General features: G+C 45.6%; 1 protein-coding gene across 1 annotated transcript in view; it reads right to left on the bottom strand.

Annotated features, from left to right (window-relative positions):
• LOC112103418 (cytosolic phospholipase A2) overlaps positions 1–17,066 on the bottom strand; it is a 100,646-nt gene that overhangs the window by 73,415 nt on the left and 10,165 nt on the right. The window contains exon 2 of the mRNA XM_026655743.1: positions 2,588–2,736. Coding sequence (XP_026511528.1) covers positions 2,588–2,736 — 149 coding nt within the window. The remainder of the gene's footprint in view (positions 1–2,587; positions 2,737–17,066) is intronic.

The following is a 17,066-nucleotide window of genomic DNA, read 5'->3' as shown; positions in this document are numbered from 1 at the left end:
AGAGTGGTAGCAATGTTAGCCTGTATCATCAAAAACAACGAGTAGTCCTTGTGGCACCTTAGAGACTAACAAATGTATTTGGGCATATGCTTACGTGGGCTAAAACCCCCTTCATCAGATGTATGGAGTGGAAAATACAGTAGGCAGGTATGAATACACAGCACATGAAAAGATAGGAGTTGCCTTACCAAGTGGTGGGTCTAACAAGCCAATTCAATTAAGGTGGAAGTGAGCTATTTTCAACAGTTGACAAGAAGGGGTGAATACCAAGGGAGGAAAAAATCACTTTTGTAGTCCTAATGAGGGCAATGTAATCAAGGTGGCCCATTTCAAACAGTTGACAAGAAGGTGAGTATCAGCAGGGGGAAATTAACTTTTGTAGTGATCCATCCATTCCCAGTCTTTATTCAGACCTAATTTGATGGTGTCCAGTTTGCAAATTAATTCCATTTTCTCATTGGAGTCTGTTTTCGAAGATTTTTGTTGAAGAATTGCCACTTTTAAGTCTTATTGAGTGTCCAGGGAGATTGACGTGTTCTCCTACTGGTTTTTGAATGTTATAATTCTTGATGTCTGATTTGTGTCCATTTATTCTTTTGCATAGCGACTGTCCAGATTGGCCAATGTACATGGCAGAGGGGCATTTCTGGCACATGATGGCATATATCACATTGGTAGGGTGGGTGCATCACAGTCTATTTCCAGTAATTGCAGGAGAGGGAAGCACCGGTGGACCTAACTTCTGCTTTTTTTCTTTCTTGCGGTTTCTACAAATACTTTCCTGTGAAGAAAAGTGACTCATTCCATTCTTTGTGCTGACATCTAGCTGGTGACTAGAACAGGGGACTAGGAGTTAGAACTTTGAGTTCTATTCTCAGATTTCCTACTTCCAGGTTGTGTCCCCCAGGCAAATCACTTAGGGTACCTTTCTACATATATAACTAAGGTGATGGGCACCCAGCTGTGAGCAGCTGGACTAGCCTAGCCCAGGTGTGAGCAGCCACAATACAAAGCCACACATGAGTTACTGTGTTCTCTCACTGATGCTGCCCTCACCCAAGTGTGTTGCTAAGACTTCAGGGATCAGAGACCCTGGTTCTTTGTGCTGCAGTAAGCAGATAGGCCTCTCTATGATCCTCTCCCAGTGAATTGTGGGAGAACTTGTCTGTCCTTCAGAGCACATGGGGAGAAACTGTAAGAAGACATTGAAGACTATCAGCACTTGAGTGGTTGAGCCCAATAGCTCTCAACCTTTCCAGACTAGTGAATCCCTTTCAGGAGTCTGATTTGACTTTCATCTCACTTAAAAACTACTTACTTATTTGTATTTTTAGTCTGATTTTGCGTCATAGCACACTATTACTGAAAATTGTTTACTTTCTCATTTTTACCATATAATTATAAAATAAATTAATGGGAATATAAATATTGCATTTACATTTCAGCATATAGTATATAGAGCAATATAAACAAGTCCTTGTCTGTATGAAATTGTAGTTTATACTGACTTTGTGTTTTTTAGTATAGCCTGTTGTAAAACTAGGCATATATCTAGATGAGTTGATGTAAACGCTGGAAGGCCTCTGAGTACTCCTGGTTGAGAACCACTGGTTTAGCCTGTGTCCTCTCTGCAAAGTGGACAGGTTACCAAATAAGAGCCTGAATAAACTCTGCAATGAAAATATACCCGTAAACTCTTGACACACTAAAATGGTTAGACTAACAATATTATAACAGTGTGTGTACAAAAGGCTTAATTAATTAGGGATTGATGGTGATTTGGACTAGATGCCTGTACAAAGGAGTGACAGCTCCCTTATGCTCCATAGAGGTGGTTACTCAGGCCTTGTCTACACTACAGGGCTAAGTCGACCTCAGTTATGCTACTCCCGATACGTGAATAACGTAGCTGGAGTCAACGTAGCATAGGTCAACTTACTGCAGTGTCTACACTGTGCTGTGTTGAAGGGAGACGTTCTCCCATTGACTTACCTTAGTCTTCTCATTCTGATGGAGTACCAAAGTGGACCTGAGAGTGCGCTGCAGTCAATTTAGCAGGTCTTCACGAGACCTGCCAAATCGACCCCTGCTGCATTAATCGCAGCAGCGTCAATCCGCGGTAAGTGTAGACATGGCCTCAGACCTTGGGTACAGGCATATAGAAGTAAGTGGAGCTAATCTCCCATTTACTCCCTCCTCTAGCTGGCAGAGAGAAGAGGGGAATAGGCAGAGACTTGGTTCCACCCCCACCTACTTGCTGGCCAAAGTAGATGAGCCAACGAAGGGATAAAATACTAGCTTGCTGCTACTGTAGAGAACAGTAAATTACTAGTCTCAGTAGCAAACAGGTAAGAAATTGTGACTCAGAAGTATCAGTGTCACAATGCCACCCAAGGCTGCTCCTGGGATGGTGCAACTTATGTACCAACCCCTTACTCAGGGCTGTGTATAAAAGGCAAAACCTTAATGTTTAGAAAACGTTGAAATGCTCAGATAACAGATGTTGTGTAAGTGCAAAGTTTTGCTGTTTAACCCTCCTGACACTGCTCAACTTCCATTTCTAGCTGTACCTCAGTACATGATTTACCTCCAGAACATTTTCCTGGTTCGGGTCCAAAATAAACTCAAAGGTCTCGTTCCACACAGGGTTCACATTATTGTTGAAGTGTTTCGTTCTCTTTCTGCAGTCAGGGGCTGAGGGGATGAACAGCTCCACATATGGATCTGGAGTGTCAACTGTAGAGTACCAAACAGAGGGTAGCATTAGTTAGAACTTGTGTTTGGATAGGATTAACCAAAACAAATTTAGGAATGGACAAATGCATTGTAAGTCCTCTCATTATACACAGTAGTAAATGAAAAGGTACATGGCTTGATCTTGCTCCCCTAAAGATCAAAGTAGTGATGCCACTGATGTTAATGGGAATAGGAGTAGGCCTTGACTGAGAGAATGATACTGTGAGTAAAGATACATATTTATTGAAAAAAATGCTCCAATGTTGTTGTAGTTATTTAAAGAAGCATCCCCTGATATCTCTCTCTCACACACACACACACTAGCAACACTATCTGGTATCACAGTAGCAGCAAAGATAGATACAATGAAATGGTCTTCAATTACAAATTAAAGATAGATATTTTGGATTCAGGAGAGTCTACCAAAGGTTTTGTAGAATTAAGGAATACAGTAATGAGCCATTTATGTACTTCCTGATTGTGTAAGGATATCCACATGGGCACATCCCTGGGTGGAAACATTGAAGTCACTGGGGCTCTGTCCTGGCACAGGGGTCCACCCTTATGAATATCACTATAGGACTTCAAGTATCAGAGGGGTAGCTGTGTTAGTCTGAATCTGTAAAAAGCAACAGAGGGTCCTGTGGCACCTTTAAGACTAACAGAAGTATTGGGAGCATAAGCTTTCGTGGGTAAGAACCTCACTTCTTCAGATGCAGATGTCTTGCATCTGAAGAAGTGAGGTTCTTACCCACGAAAGCTTATGCTCCCAATACTTCTGTTAGTCTTAAAGGTGCCACAGGACCCTCTGTTACTACAGGACTTGGGCCTTATTTACATATTTCATTTAAATTGTGGAGGTGTAGCGGAATAGCTGAAATTCTAACTATTCCATCTGTATCCAGTTCAGAGTATGAGTGATGGGGAAAATGTGGCCTGAAGAGTCTTAATTAAGTTGCTTTAATTATTACCATTTTATTACTAAAAGCAAAAGCTATGCTGTAAGTAGCCTTGCTAAATCCCACTTGCCCATCCTTTGAAGACAAATAGTGTTTTTTGGACAGGAGAAGTAAATAACTAGACTTTAACCATCAGCAGCAGCAGCTCAGAAGCGTGGATAGGTAAATTTTGTGACTGGGATAAAATTGCCATGACATTGCATTTTTAAAAGATAAAAGAGCATTTTGATGATAGATATTTTCTTATATCAGCTTTAAAGGAGAGGATGTCAGATGTACAAGATAAGTGAAGAGAGCAGATCTGATGCATATAGTAGGTAATGGACTACAGTAAGTATACATATTATTGGTAGAAAAGTTGTACCAGTGGTTGATCCGTTTTTTATTTAGTTCAACCTATTCAGTCCATTTTTCTTCAGTTATCTAATAGTCAGTAATTTGTTCCATTTATCTTAACTTTATTCTTAACAACCAAATTTTTACCATATTTGGTTTTGCAGCAATAGTTCTCTGATCCTGCAAAGGGATCTGCTAGCGTAGACCTTTATGTTCACCAATCCTTTTTATTTCAGTGGGAGTCTTCGTGGGAATTTGGATCTGTGCTGGGACATCCCACTGCAGGATCAGGGTAATACCGCTGAAATACATGTGCATGCTGGTACAAGGAATTCTCTCCAATATCTTCTTGGCTTATCAGAAGTTAAAGTCAGTTGGTCCGATGTCAGAAAACTGATACACATCTTCAGAGGATCATGTCTTCAGAAGTTGTTTTCTGCTTTTGCCCAACAGCCTATTTCATGCAGTTAAACATGTGCAGTCATCACAAACAATGACCATTTTCTTAAGGATCTCTCTTAGTCAAAACAATTACACTGCATTTTAGCTACATGTGTTCTCATGAGAATACACTGTTTCATCAAAGCCAAAACGTATCGGGTAGACATGTTGATTTTAACAATGCTTTTGACAGGAAGGTTTCTGAGGTCCAGGCATCTCTGGTCACTTCTGACCAGAGAAAAAGAGACCTAAATTGAAAACTTGATCTTTCAAACAGAAAATGGACATTTCAACACAATTCTGTTCTGCAAAAACATTTGAACAGTTTTGATTTTGTTCGAATGTGGAACGAAAACAAATTTCAAAACCACAGAAGTTGTCATGGAATTTTTGTCCTCCAGCCACCTCTAATGCAGGCCCAAGCCAAGCTTCAACTCAGCCTCTCAGTGTACTATTCAAAGACAAATAATTGGGGAGTGACAGAACAGCTATAGATTCTGAAATATTTTCAAAGATATCCTTTGCCCATTGGAGATGTGGAATAATATGCATGTACAATAGGGTGAGTTAAATACTGACCATGCTTTTTTCTAATTAGTGTGACTTGAGGGACTGTACCAGAAATCCAATTCCTTCAATGCATTTTATTTATTAATTGCACAATTCATAGAAAAAGCACTTTTAGCTTCCTGTCTATTTTATGGTGAACAGATCTTACTGTGTCAGATTTTTCATGGCAAACTATGATACACCAGAAGAACTTTTTACTGCTTAGAAAATAAGGAGGGTTTTGCAATAGTGTGTGTGTGTGTGTACGCGCGCGAGACAGAACTTGTACGATTTGGCAGCCTACATTCCACTCTGCACAATAGTTATAGAACTATTTATAAACCAAGGAAAGCCTGGGCAGTCCTTTAAGGTATGTCTATACTGCAATGTGTGTCCAGGATTAGCAGAACTCAAGTTAACAGACACTGTGTTTGATAACCTAGGGCTTGAGCATCTACACTCATTAGTAACCCCAGGCCATGAATTGTTGAAGCCTGGGTCCCAACCTGGGTCTCCAGCATCTATACTGCATTATGTGGGCCCAAATCTAACCCTCATAGCCCAGACTTCCTAATGGCCTCCCAAAATGTGACCACTATAGCCCTTTGTTCATGGTGCAGTGTGGGAAAACTTGACTGTCCAGAGTACAAAAAGTCAGTGTGTGGGATTACTTCTGGCAGACTCCAAGAGCATGAGTCCAGTGGGGATGCATCCACACTGCAAAGAAATAGAGCTTGAACCCTGAGTTTGAACTCAGGCTCCAGCCTACCCGCCCCCTTTTGTCTACAAGCAAATCGTGCTAACCCATAGCTTGGATCCAGAATGCCAGGCCCCTCGGTGGAGGAGGATCCAAGCCTGAGTCAAGACAGTCAAATTCCTATCTACTCCAACTTCAAAAAAATAAAATAAAATAAAAATCAACATGACTACTGGCCAACTTTGACTGTGTATTTTAGCTCCTTGGATGAAAAGTAAATCTGCTTTAATGCTATGCAGACCTCCTTCCTGACCTCTGGAAATTGAAATGCTGGATTCTGAATATCCTGACAACACTAACTACTGCAGACCTCTTGGTGCTAAAGGACTGAACTTCTACACATCAGCTTGGTTTTGAACCAAGCTACTTTTGCCATGCCAAGTCAGTCTGTTGAAGCAGAAACTAATGCATTTTACAGCTAAACTTAAAAGCAGTTACTGTATGACTGGGAGGAAAAATATTTAATTAGCTCAAAATCTCAACAAACAAAACTTTCTTCCAACTGTGTAACAAAAATACCTCAGGCCAAGAGTTTCTCAATTGCCCTTTCATGTTTGAAAGTTTACTTTGCAGTCTTTTCAGTTGAGAAAATGAAAGTCTATTCCTTTAAGAATTTCATCTGCAGCTGGAAAGCAAAAATACAGGGAGCTTTAATGTGTTGATTAAGAGGAAGTTACTCACACTGTGCAGTAACAATGGTTCTTTGAGATGAGCGTCTCTATAGGTGCTCCACTGTAGATGAATGTGCATCCCTGTGCTTCTGATCAGAGCTCTTTGGTAGCAGTGTCTGTTCAGCCTGCACATGCACTCTCCCTTTCTCATGCTCTGCCTTGAGGCTAATTAGTGCTGTGCAAGTGAACCACCTTCAGATCCTTCTCTACCACAGAGTCCCTATCAATAACTTTGAAACAGAAGGGAGGGCAGGTTATGGAGCACCTATAGGGACACTCATCTCAAGGAACCATCACTACTGCACAAGGTGAGTAACTTCCTCTTCTTCTTTGAGTAGTGTTCCTATGGGTGCTCCACTATAGGTGACTCCTGAGCAGTATCCCTAATGGGAGGTTGGGGCTTTGGAGTCAAGTCTGTTATGGATGATGATACCGCAGAGCCGAAACTAGCATTGGAAGCATAGTCTCCAGTGATGGCATAGGGTTCTGTGAGGGTATGTGCAAATGCCCAAGATGGCTGCTCTGCAGATTTCCAAGACAGGGACATTCCTGAGAAGGCGACAAAGGAGCAAACTAACCTTGTGGAGTGTGTGCGAATTCCAGGTAAAGGTACTATATTGCGAACATGAAAACAGTGCTTAATACAGTTCAAGACCCATTTGGAGAGTCTCTGGGCTGATATTGCTGTGCCTTTAGACCTTTCTGCAATGGAAAGGAAGAGCTTAGCAGATTTCCTAGAAGTCTTTGTCCTGTCCAAGTAGAAGGCTAGGGCTCTCCTAACATCTAGCATGTGCAATATGGCCTCTCTGTTAACATGGTGAGGCTTAGTTGGGAGGGGATTTGGTTGGTTCATGTGAAAAGATGAGGCCTCTTTAGGAATAAACTTTGGGTGTAGCCAGATAGTAACCTTGTTGTGAAAGAATACTGTAAAGCAGGGTGTGCCATAAGTGCTGCTATTTCCCCTATTCTCCTCACCGAGATGATGGCCACCAGAAATGCTATCTTCATTGACAGGTGTGTAAGAAAACAAGTAGCCATTGGTTCAAAGGGTGATCTAGTCTGGCTCTTTAAAACTAGTTTTAGGTTCCATGTTGGAGTAGGGCATCTGGGTGGGGAAAGAGGTTTGTTATGCCCTTAAGGAATCTCTTTGTAGTTGGGTGTGAGAAAACTGAGTATCCCTCTACCTGTTGATGGTGCCACTACAGCCACCAGATGTAGCTTGAGCAAACTGAGGTATAGCCCTGTCTTCTTGAGAGCCAATATGTATTCTAACACCACTAGGAGAATAGCAGATGTAGGGATAACGTGCCTGGAATTGCACCAAACCTCATCCACTTTTGTAGTTAAGTATGACGGGTAACCAATTTCCTACTGTGTAGTAACACTTCCTGTACCTCCTGGGAGTGGGAGCACTCTATGCGTTGGAACTACAAAGAAGCCAAGCCTTGAGCTGGAGTATCTGCAGGTTGAGATGGAGAGTGTGTTGTTCTTTCTGCGAGAGGAGGTAAGGAGTGGGTTGAAGAGGGATTGGTGGACACATCGTCATCTGTCTCACTCAGGTGGGAGCAATCAGTACGCCGTTTGCTTTTTCTCTTTCTTTTCAACAGGACCTTCAACAAGAGAGGGAACTGGGAATGGCGTAAAGAAGGCCCTTGTCCCATGGAAGGAGACCGTCCCCTAATGAGTGCTGTCCGAAGCCAGCCCTGGAGCAATAATGTGGGCATTTCCTGTTCAGGTAAGTAGCGAACAAGTTTGTCGGTGTCCCCCATTGACAAAATATGCTGCGAAGTACTGTGGGGTTCACTTCCCACTCGTGGTCATGTGAAAACTGCCTGCTATTGTGTTCGGTACTAATGATAGGTAGGCTGCCGATATTAGAACATTGTGGCAAATGCCCCAGTTCCAGAGCTTTAGCACTTTTGCGCAGAAGTAGGATGATCTGGTACCTCCCTGATGATTTATGTAGCACACAATGTTCTCTGTCATGACCTTCATGTGTGTACCTCTGAGCAGTGAACACAAGCATTCCTGACCACCCTGAGTTAGACAACGTTGATGTGAGGAGTCACCTCAGAGGACTACCATTTGCCCTGAGTCATGAGGTTGTTGAGGTGTGCAGCACAACCCATGAGAGATGAGTCTGTAGTGAGAAGTAATGTCAAGGGAGGGCTGAGTGAACAGGACCCCCGTGCAAACATTTACCGGGTCTTTGATCCTGGAAGGCAACAAGAGAGGGTTGTCTAACCTGTCTTTTTTTGGCCTATAAACAGAGCTGAACCATGTCTACAGACACCTTATCTATAGTTTGGCATGAAATATTACAAACATACCAGCCACCATGTGCTGCAGAAGCTGGAGGAACATCTGGGCAATGTTTGAGGGCTAGCTTGAACTGTCTCTAAGTGTGGACAGGCTGTGAAATCTGTGTTGTGGAAGGAGCGCCCTCACTTGCAGTGAGTTGAGGTCAACCCCTATGAACGCCAAACATTGCACTGGAGTTAAGGTTGACTTTTGGATGTTAATTTGCAGGTCCAGGTTCGTGAATAACCTCCTCCTCTAGTCCCACCTCCTACTCCTCCAGGATCTCCTCAGAGGTTCTGAGGCTCCACAGTATATAATGCTGCCCACGTATCCCAACAGGGCTACAGGGGCGGTGGAAAAGGCATGGGTGGCTGACCCCATGGTTAGTCATACCACAGGGGCTGAGGTCCAGACTGAGGATATGACTGGGAAGGCCCAGGTTGGTAGCGGGAGGAAGCATAGTGAGTGATGGGAGATGACCTCCTGGCCATTATCCGACTCTCCAGTGGAAAATGGTGGAGCCGATACAGAGGTGCATGGATCAGTGCTGGTGGTCATTATGGAGTTCAAGATGTGCCCAGTACTGAGGCCCTGGTACCAATTAGATGAGACTCGATACCTTAGATACTGTGAGGTCCTTAGAGAACCTAAATTCCTATTGTGCCACAGTATTTGGTACCCTTAGCGGTTGCTGTTATTGAGTTGGCGGTACTGAGGGAGCTCGCAATCTTGGCTGCATCAAGCGCTCTGATGATGGTTGCCTCTTCCCAGAGGTGGCACAATCTCCACACCTGTCCGTGACCGGCATCATCATTGATTTGGTGCCTGTGCCCAGGGGGTCCTTAGGCATACCAGCGGTATCTGTCACACTGGACCCACACAATCTGTGGGTATTGTGTTTAGATGCCTTCAGTGCTGTTGGTACCAAAGAGATTGAATGGGCCAGGGACCTCCTCTCACTGGTTCAGGGCTCACTATGAAGGCTTGAGGATCTCTTTTTGGAGGTCTTCCATGGAGCATCTGAGGATTTCTTCCTTGGTTCACTGGAAGGCTATGGAGAAGATTTGTGTTGCCTGTAAGACTCTGGGCACAGTCAGTTACAGGCCAGAGAGCACCCTCCATAAGGAGCAGCTTTAGCTTCAGTTCCTGTTTTTTGGGGGGAATCTGGTAACAGACACAGCAGGAATGCCCATCCATTACCAGAATGGACTCCTTGCAGGAGAGAGACCTCTTAAACCCAGGCAACCTGGAAATTCCCCTTACTGGGGGCATTTCCCAGTATGGAGGGGGGGAGAGAAGGGTAAAACAAATAACGTTTGTTTGGTTTTAACAGGGAAGAAAAGAACTAAAGGAAACGCTATGAGAACTAAGAAGAAAACACTAGAACTAGCTCAGAATGAATTTCAAGAGAGTAAAGTATCCGTGAATGGACTGCTAATGGCTCCATCTCTAGCCTGGGGCAATTGAGAAGGAATTGGGGGTAGTCTACCCCTGCAGTGCTTATTAGCCTTGAGGCAGAGCACAAGAAGGGGAGAGTGCATGTGCAGGGTGAACAGACACTGCTACCAAAGATCTCCAATCAGAAGCACAGGGACACAAATACCTACAGTGGAGCACCCATAAGGACACTACTCAAAGAAGAAAATACTGATGTAAATTATGCAATAGCAATCAAAAGCTTAGATCTGTTATTTCTTGGGGAGACAGAGACCAAAGACTTATTACAAGCTATTTCACATACATCACAGTAATATTTGATTTTGTTTGTATTTCAAAAGGTTAAAGTTGCCAAATTTCATAGACAATAAAAAAACTTTAATCCAGTGGAAAAGTAATAATGATCTGAATATTTCAATTTGAAAATACAGTTTAAAAGAGAAACATTAGGTAATGGTTCAAGGGTCAAATACTGTTAATCTAAAATAGCTTCTTCATCACTGCAGGAGCAATAAGTGCATAACATTAAAGATGCAATATTGTTTTGGAATTGTTCCGAGTCTCTTTTACACAATATATTAACCAGACTGTCTGAAAGAGCAACCAAATGTTTTTCAAGAGAAACAATGTAGAACAGTTCATTCATCTTTTTCCTGTGGGATTACTTTTCTGAAATAAATAGTTATCTTTGTTGTGTAGGAAGGTTCCTCTTGTGAATAAGGCATCAGACTATTCTTAACTTTGCCACAGGCTTCCTACATTACTTTAGGCAAGTTATTTAATCTTTCTGTAGTTCATTGATGCCATTCATAACATAAGGCTAACTATACCTACTAAAGCTTAACTCATTAACGATTGTTAAACATGTTGAAGTGCAAAACATTAACGGCCATCAGTCTAAGAGGAACCGCTCCAGCTCACCTCCGCTCCACCACCGCCGCCTTCCCCGAGCGCCCTGCCGCTCGGCTTGTCCTCCCTCCCAGCCTTGCTGCGTGAAACAGCTGTTTTGTGCGCGGCAAGCCTGGGAGGGAGGGGGGAGAAGGGGAGTGGCGGTGGAGCGCTCAGGGGAGGAGGCGGAGCGGAGGTGAGCTGGGGCGGCGGGGGCACTTTTTCTCCATGCCTCGGAGTTGGCACCTATGATGGCCGGCGCCAGAATGCCACCCCTAGAAATATGCTGCCCCAAGCACCTGCTTGTTTTGCTGGTGCCTGGAGCTGGCCCTGGGAGAGGGGATGGGAGCAAGACCAGATCAGTAGAACAGGTCAGCCCCCGATTCGCCGCTTGCCTCCTCAGCCCCCCTCCCCCGGCTCGCCTACTCACTCCCTGCCACTGCCCGCCCGCTCGCCTACTCAACCCCCCTCCTTCACCCGCCGCTTGCCTACTTACCCCCCCACGGGCCGCAAAGTGCGTCCACCTACTCAACCCCCGCGGGCAGCACAGTGAGCCCACGCGGGCCGCATGCGGCCCCCGGGCCGCATGTTGTGCAGGCCTGGTCTAAAGAGTTTAAAACAACATGTGATAAATCAAGACAAATATAAACAAATTAGCTATTTGCTGAAAGACAAGAAATTTTCCAGGTTTGGGAAATAAAGTTGATCAAGAGGCTTTATTTATGATTTCTCCCCTTCCCCCCTCCCCAATACGTTTTGGATGTGGTATTTTTTGAGAGGAGAAATCAAAACTGTATCGAGGCTATAACGCCAAATTTATACACATTCCTGCTGTCTCCCCACATGAAAATACATTCAATACATACTCCTATTTATAATGTTTATTTTTCCCAAGACCCTAAGAGTTGGGGCTGAAATCTGCCAATACACCTATGGGTATTGTTTTGACTTTAAATATAAAGATATGAAGATATTGTCATCTGGAACCAAGTGATTTGACTGAGGCCAGGATTCAACAGACTGACCCCAGTCATGGGGACCAATGTGGGTGGAAGTTGTTGCCATGGAAGAAACCCACAAGCTCTCTGCCACCAAAGAAACCCCAAGTCACCAGCATGGCCTCACAAGTGCGTGGCTCTGGTCAGCGAAAGGAACATAGCAAGGGCACACAAATCATGCCAATTCAATACGTTCCCACTGCAATCTGTTGACAGGGCTCCTATGGAGCCCCTGGTGGATATTAAAGCCAACTTTTCCCAATAAAAACCCTAAGGGAGATCATGTAAGGGCATTCACATAGAGGTTAATTGTCCTGAGCCATAGTGGATCAAGACAGTGCTAGTAGGCTCCCCCTGTGTTGACCACATTGGGTATGTCTACACTGCAATAAAACACCCATGGCTGGCCCATGTCCGCTGACTCTGGCTCTTTGGGGCTTAGGCTCTGGGGCTACAAAATTGCAGTGTAGACATTCGCAATCAGGCTGAAGCCTGGGCTCTGGGATCCCAGGATAGGAGGATCCCAGAGCCAAGACTTCAGTTTGAGCCTGAATGTCTACACTATCATTTTATAGCCCTGCAGCCCGAGCACAAGTCAGCTGACATGGGCCAGCCACGGGTGTTTTATTGCAACACAGACATACCCACTGAACCTGTCCCTCTGTTGGAAGCAGTTTCCATCTGTACTGATTGGCCCAGAACACACCACACTGTACAATACAATGGAAACCTGATTTGATCTGCAATTCAGCACAGATCATGATCATGTTATGTCTACTTGGCCTCACCCAATCTTGCCTTGCTGCCTTGTCATCCCACCTGACTCATCAGCCACCTCGCTGTACCTTCCCCTTGGATTGAATTCCTGGCAGGCAGACTTCATGCATGAATTCTGCCCACTGATCAGAACTGCCCTTTGACATACCTGGCTCCTGGGCATTACAGTTATGTGGGGTAGATTGAGTTAAGCTAGCTTGTTTCAGCTAACTGAATTTGGGCAGGGGGAGGGCACAGCTTTTTCCTAGTCAGATGGGAACTTGGATGCCAGAGTGAAGGGAGTCCTGAGGGACACATGGGATATGAGGAATCTATACGTGCCACAGAAAGATTACTAACGGGTGTCATACCAGGGAGAAGGGAGTTTATCAACAGTCTTGCTGAGTCCGGCTTAACTGCTATGACAACTGCGTGAGTTTCTTGGCTCTTATAGCAAAGATGTTTGTTTACACATGTAATTAAATATGAAAACAAAACTTTATATTCAAGACTTGTTTTGATGCAAGTCTATTACTTTCCATTTTCTTTTAATTAAAAAGACAAGGAGCCTATATATTATTTCAAAATGTCAACTCCTTGGGTCAGGCCAATGCCTTTAAACATGCTCTGTACACTGCCAAAAGCCCTGCCAGCACTCAGTGAACAGTGATAGTCTAAATGACTCTGTGGACATTCATGCACAGTGCTTTTAGCATTAATGACTGGTCAATATACACCTATTTTTTATATCTCCCATTGGGCACTGGATGTCCTCAAGGCCAAATGCCACTCTAGTGGAGCAAGTCTAACAGTTGTACCACTAACCATCCTAAAGGCACGTTCCTGGCTCTGAACTCCACAACTGGCCTTGAACCATTTTAGCCTCATTCATGGATCTAGTCTCTGCATGCTACAGAACCGAAGCTGTGAAAGTATGGATGGCACGATTCCAGATCTGAGCAGAATACTACATATCACAAGGGTCAGCTGATTACCAAATCTGATGGTTGCATCACTCACCTACATGAGACAGGCCCCAAGGCACGTTTTGGTTGTGCAATGCAGAGATGAGTTGATTTCCTATCTGTGAAACAATCTAAATTAATAGGTTTCAGCGTAGCAGCCGTGTTAGTCTGTATTCGCAAAAAGAACAGGAGTACTTGTGGCACCTTAGAGACTAATAAATAATAAATAATATGCTCTAATAAATTTGTTAGTCTCTAAGGTGCCACAAGTACTCCTGTTCTTTTTTCTAAATTAATAGTTAACTAACCAGAGACTTTATTGATTCTTTGCATTTTTGTACTACCTTTCATCTGAAAACAGTTTACAAACTAACATTCATTAATCACAAGACTCCTGTAAGGTAGGTATTACTATATTTCTAATTTACATATAGAAAAAAATTGAACCAAGGAAAACTTAAGTGACATGCCGAAGGCATGACAACAGGTCTGTGACAGAACCATATTAAGGACTGAGGGAGTTCAACACCATTCCAGATCAGACACCAGTAAGAAGTGATCATATTAGCTAGCTTTCAAGGGTTCACTGAACTGATACATTTTTCTAGGGGCTGCCCTCTCATGTACCAGAATCTCAGCTTCCGTTTAAAAAATTAAGTCTCTAGTTCTTATGCAAAAATAAGCTAAAAATGTGAACAGAGGTAATAGTGTCTGCTTGAATATGCAGATAACCTGAAACAAGAGCTCAAACATACAAACTTCCCCAGTTCATCTCAATAGGTTGTTAACACTGAAGTTGAATGATGACACCTTCAGTGTTAACGATTACACTGCTGATGTATGCACAAAAAGGATGGGGATAAACAGATTATGAAAATATCCTGCTCAACCCAGAATCTTGCTGTGGTAAATAGAAATAAAGTGTCACTCTTGAATTCTTTCTGTATTAACCCATCCATTAACGTGTGTAACCCTCAGGAAGATTACTTAGAGTCCTGGGGCTCTGTCCCTGGTAGGGAGGGAGAGCCAAGGCAAACTCAGTCTGCCTAGCAACGAATAGGGAGTGAGATGCCCCTCCCAGGGAGTTCAGGAAAGGGGAGAAGCCATTTTTGAGTCAGTCTGGAGCCAGCCAGGGCAGGACTGGCTGTGTGGGGAGCTGATGAGTCCCAAGCCTGCATGCAGAGTTCCCCCTGAGAACTGGCCTCTAGGGACCTGAAAGCAAGATCCCTCAGCTGGGCTTTTCCTTCTCCACTGATGACTCCCAGTTTGTAGAGTTTTGCTGGGAAACTTCCCCAGCCAGGCTGAGTTAGCCCTCCAGCTCCGTAGGTGTATGGTTACCATATTTCCACAATCAAAAAAGAGGACACCGGGGGGGAGGGGGGAGCCCTGCCCTAGCCCTAGCCCTGCCCCCGCCCCCATCCACTCCCTTCCACTTCCCACCCCCTGACTGCCCACCTCAGAACCCCAACCCCCCCTGCTTCTTGTCCCCTGACTGCCCCCTGCTGAGAACCCCACACCCTAACTGCCCCCCAGGACCCTACCTGTCCCCTGACTGCCCCGACCCTTATCCACTCGCATGGGTGGCAGGGTTGTAGAAATTTTGGTGGTGCCCAGAACCCCTCCCCCCCCCACCTGCCTAAGGCTCTGGGAGGGGGGTTGGGTGGGGGGAGGAGGTCTGGGGTGCAGGAGGGGTGCAGGCTCTGGGATAGAGTTTGGGTGCTGGGTGCAAGCTCCGGGCTGGGGCAGGGAGTGGGTGTGCAGGAGGGGGTGAGGTGTGCAGGCTCTGGGTTGGAGTTTGGGAGTGGGAAGCGGTGCAAAGAGGGGGTGCAGGCTTTGGGAGGGAGTTTGAGGGCAGGGGGGTGTGTGGGAAGGGGGGATAGGAGGGGATGCAGGGGTGAGGGCTATGGGTCTGAGGATGAGGGGTTCATGATGCAGGAGGCGGCTCAGAGATGGAGCAGAGGATTAGGGTGTGAGGGGGATGAGGGCTGGGGCTGAGGGGTTCATGATGCAGGAGGCGGCTCGGGCTGGGGCAAAGGATTAGGGTGCAGGGGGGATGAGGGCTGGGGCTGAGGGGTTTGGGGCGTTGGAGAGGCTCAGGGCTAGGGTGGAAGGGCAGGGTAAGGGCAGCCTGTCTTCCCATTAGTGGATGGGGGCACTAGGACCCGGGGGCAGCAGACAGCAGTTGCTGCTGGCTCTGGCAGTACAAGCAGGGAAGGGAGAGGCAGGCAGGGAGGGGGGGGGACACGAGGGGGGGGACACGCGGAGGGGAGGTGGCAGGTGGAGGCCGGGGACCCATCCAACACTGCCCCAATCCCTGACTGCCCCCCCCCCGGACTCTCCTTACCATTCTGGCTCCACGTGTAGGCAAAACACGCTGCCCAGTGGGTCGGTTTGTGTGTTACACAGGGCTGCAGACAGAGGGAGGGGGGAGCAGGGGAGGCCTCTGGCTGCTGGAGGCCAATGGGAATGGCTCAATCGGCCCAGCTGCCCAATCAGCAGCCGCACTCTGCATGGAAGGGAGGGAGGGAGGCGAGGGAGAAAAAAAACCCGGACATTTTAACCTTGTTACCAATTCCTCCCGGACGGCTATTTAGAGATGCAAAAGCCGGACATGTCCGAGGAAATACGGACGGATGGTAACCCTACCTAGGTGAGACCAGTCACCAAATGGTCAGCTCTGCTCTGGCTGCGAGTCCAGGGCTGCTGCCTGCTGTGTGTGTGTCTGGACATTGGGCTAGGAAACTACAGTTTGGATTTTAGTATAGTTGTGTAATCTGCACCTTGAGCCCTGCACCCCTTTGTGATGAGGGGAAATCCTGGGATTGAAGCAGCCTGACTCCTGCCTGAAGAGGATCCCTGCCAGCAGAGATCAGCCCCTCTGCAGTGACCGAGGAGTCCAGAGTCATCTCTGAACCTGAGGATCATTCATGGAGTTTGTGAGCGCACCATCTTTTAGTTAGTCAGGGAATTTGTTTTGAGGACCCCCTACTCCCTGAACTGTGTCCTCAAGCCAGGGAGTAAGGGTTTGGGGATTTTATAACCTGCTGCATATTAAACCTGTGGATGGATTTACCACCTTCTCCCACTTGTGAGTCCTTTGGGCTGTACTGAACCCAGTCAGCCACACTGCTAAACCACTGCGGAGAAGAATTTAGTGGTGTGACAAAGTTCCTCCTCTATCTTGGTGGGTCCTGCGCGTATTGGGGGATTTTCTTGCCTCAGAGATTCACCATGTGGGTTGGGGAACAGCCCAGAGACCTTCCCCTCTGGAA

The sequence above is a fragment of the Terrapene carolina genome, unplaced genomic scaffold, assembly GCF_002925995.2.
Source record: "Terrapene carolina triunguis isolate 2854851 unplaced genomic scaffold, T_m_triunguis-2.0 Scaffold211, whole genome shotgun sequence".
NCBI classification, from domain to species: Eukaryota; Metazoa; Chordata; order Testudines; family Emydidae; genus Terrapene; species Terrapene triunguis.
This window is presented reverse-complemented; position numbering and strand designations above follow the sequence as displayed.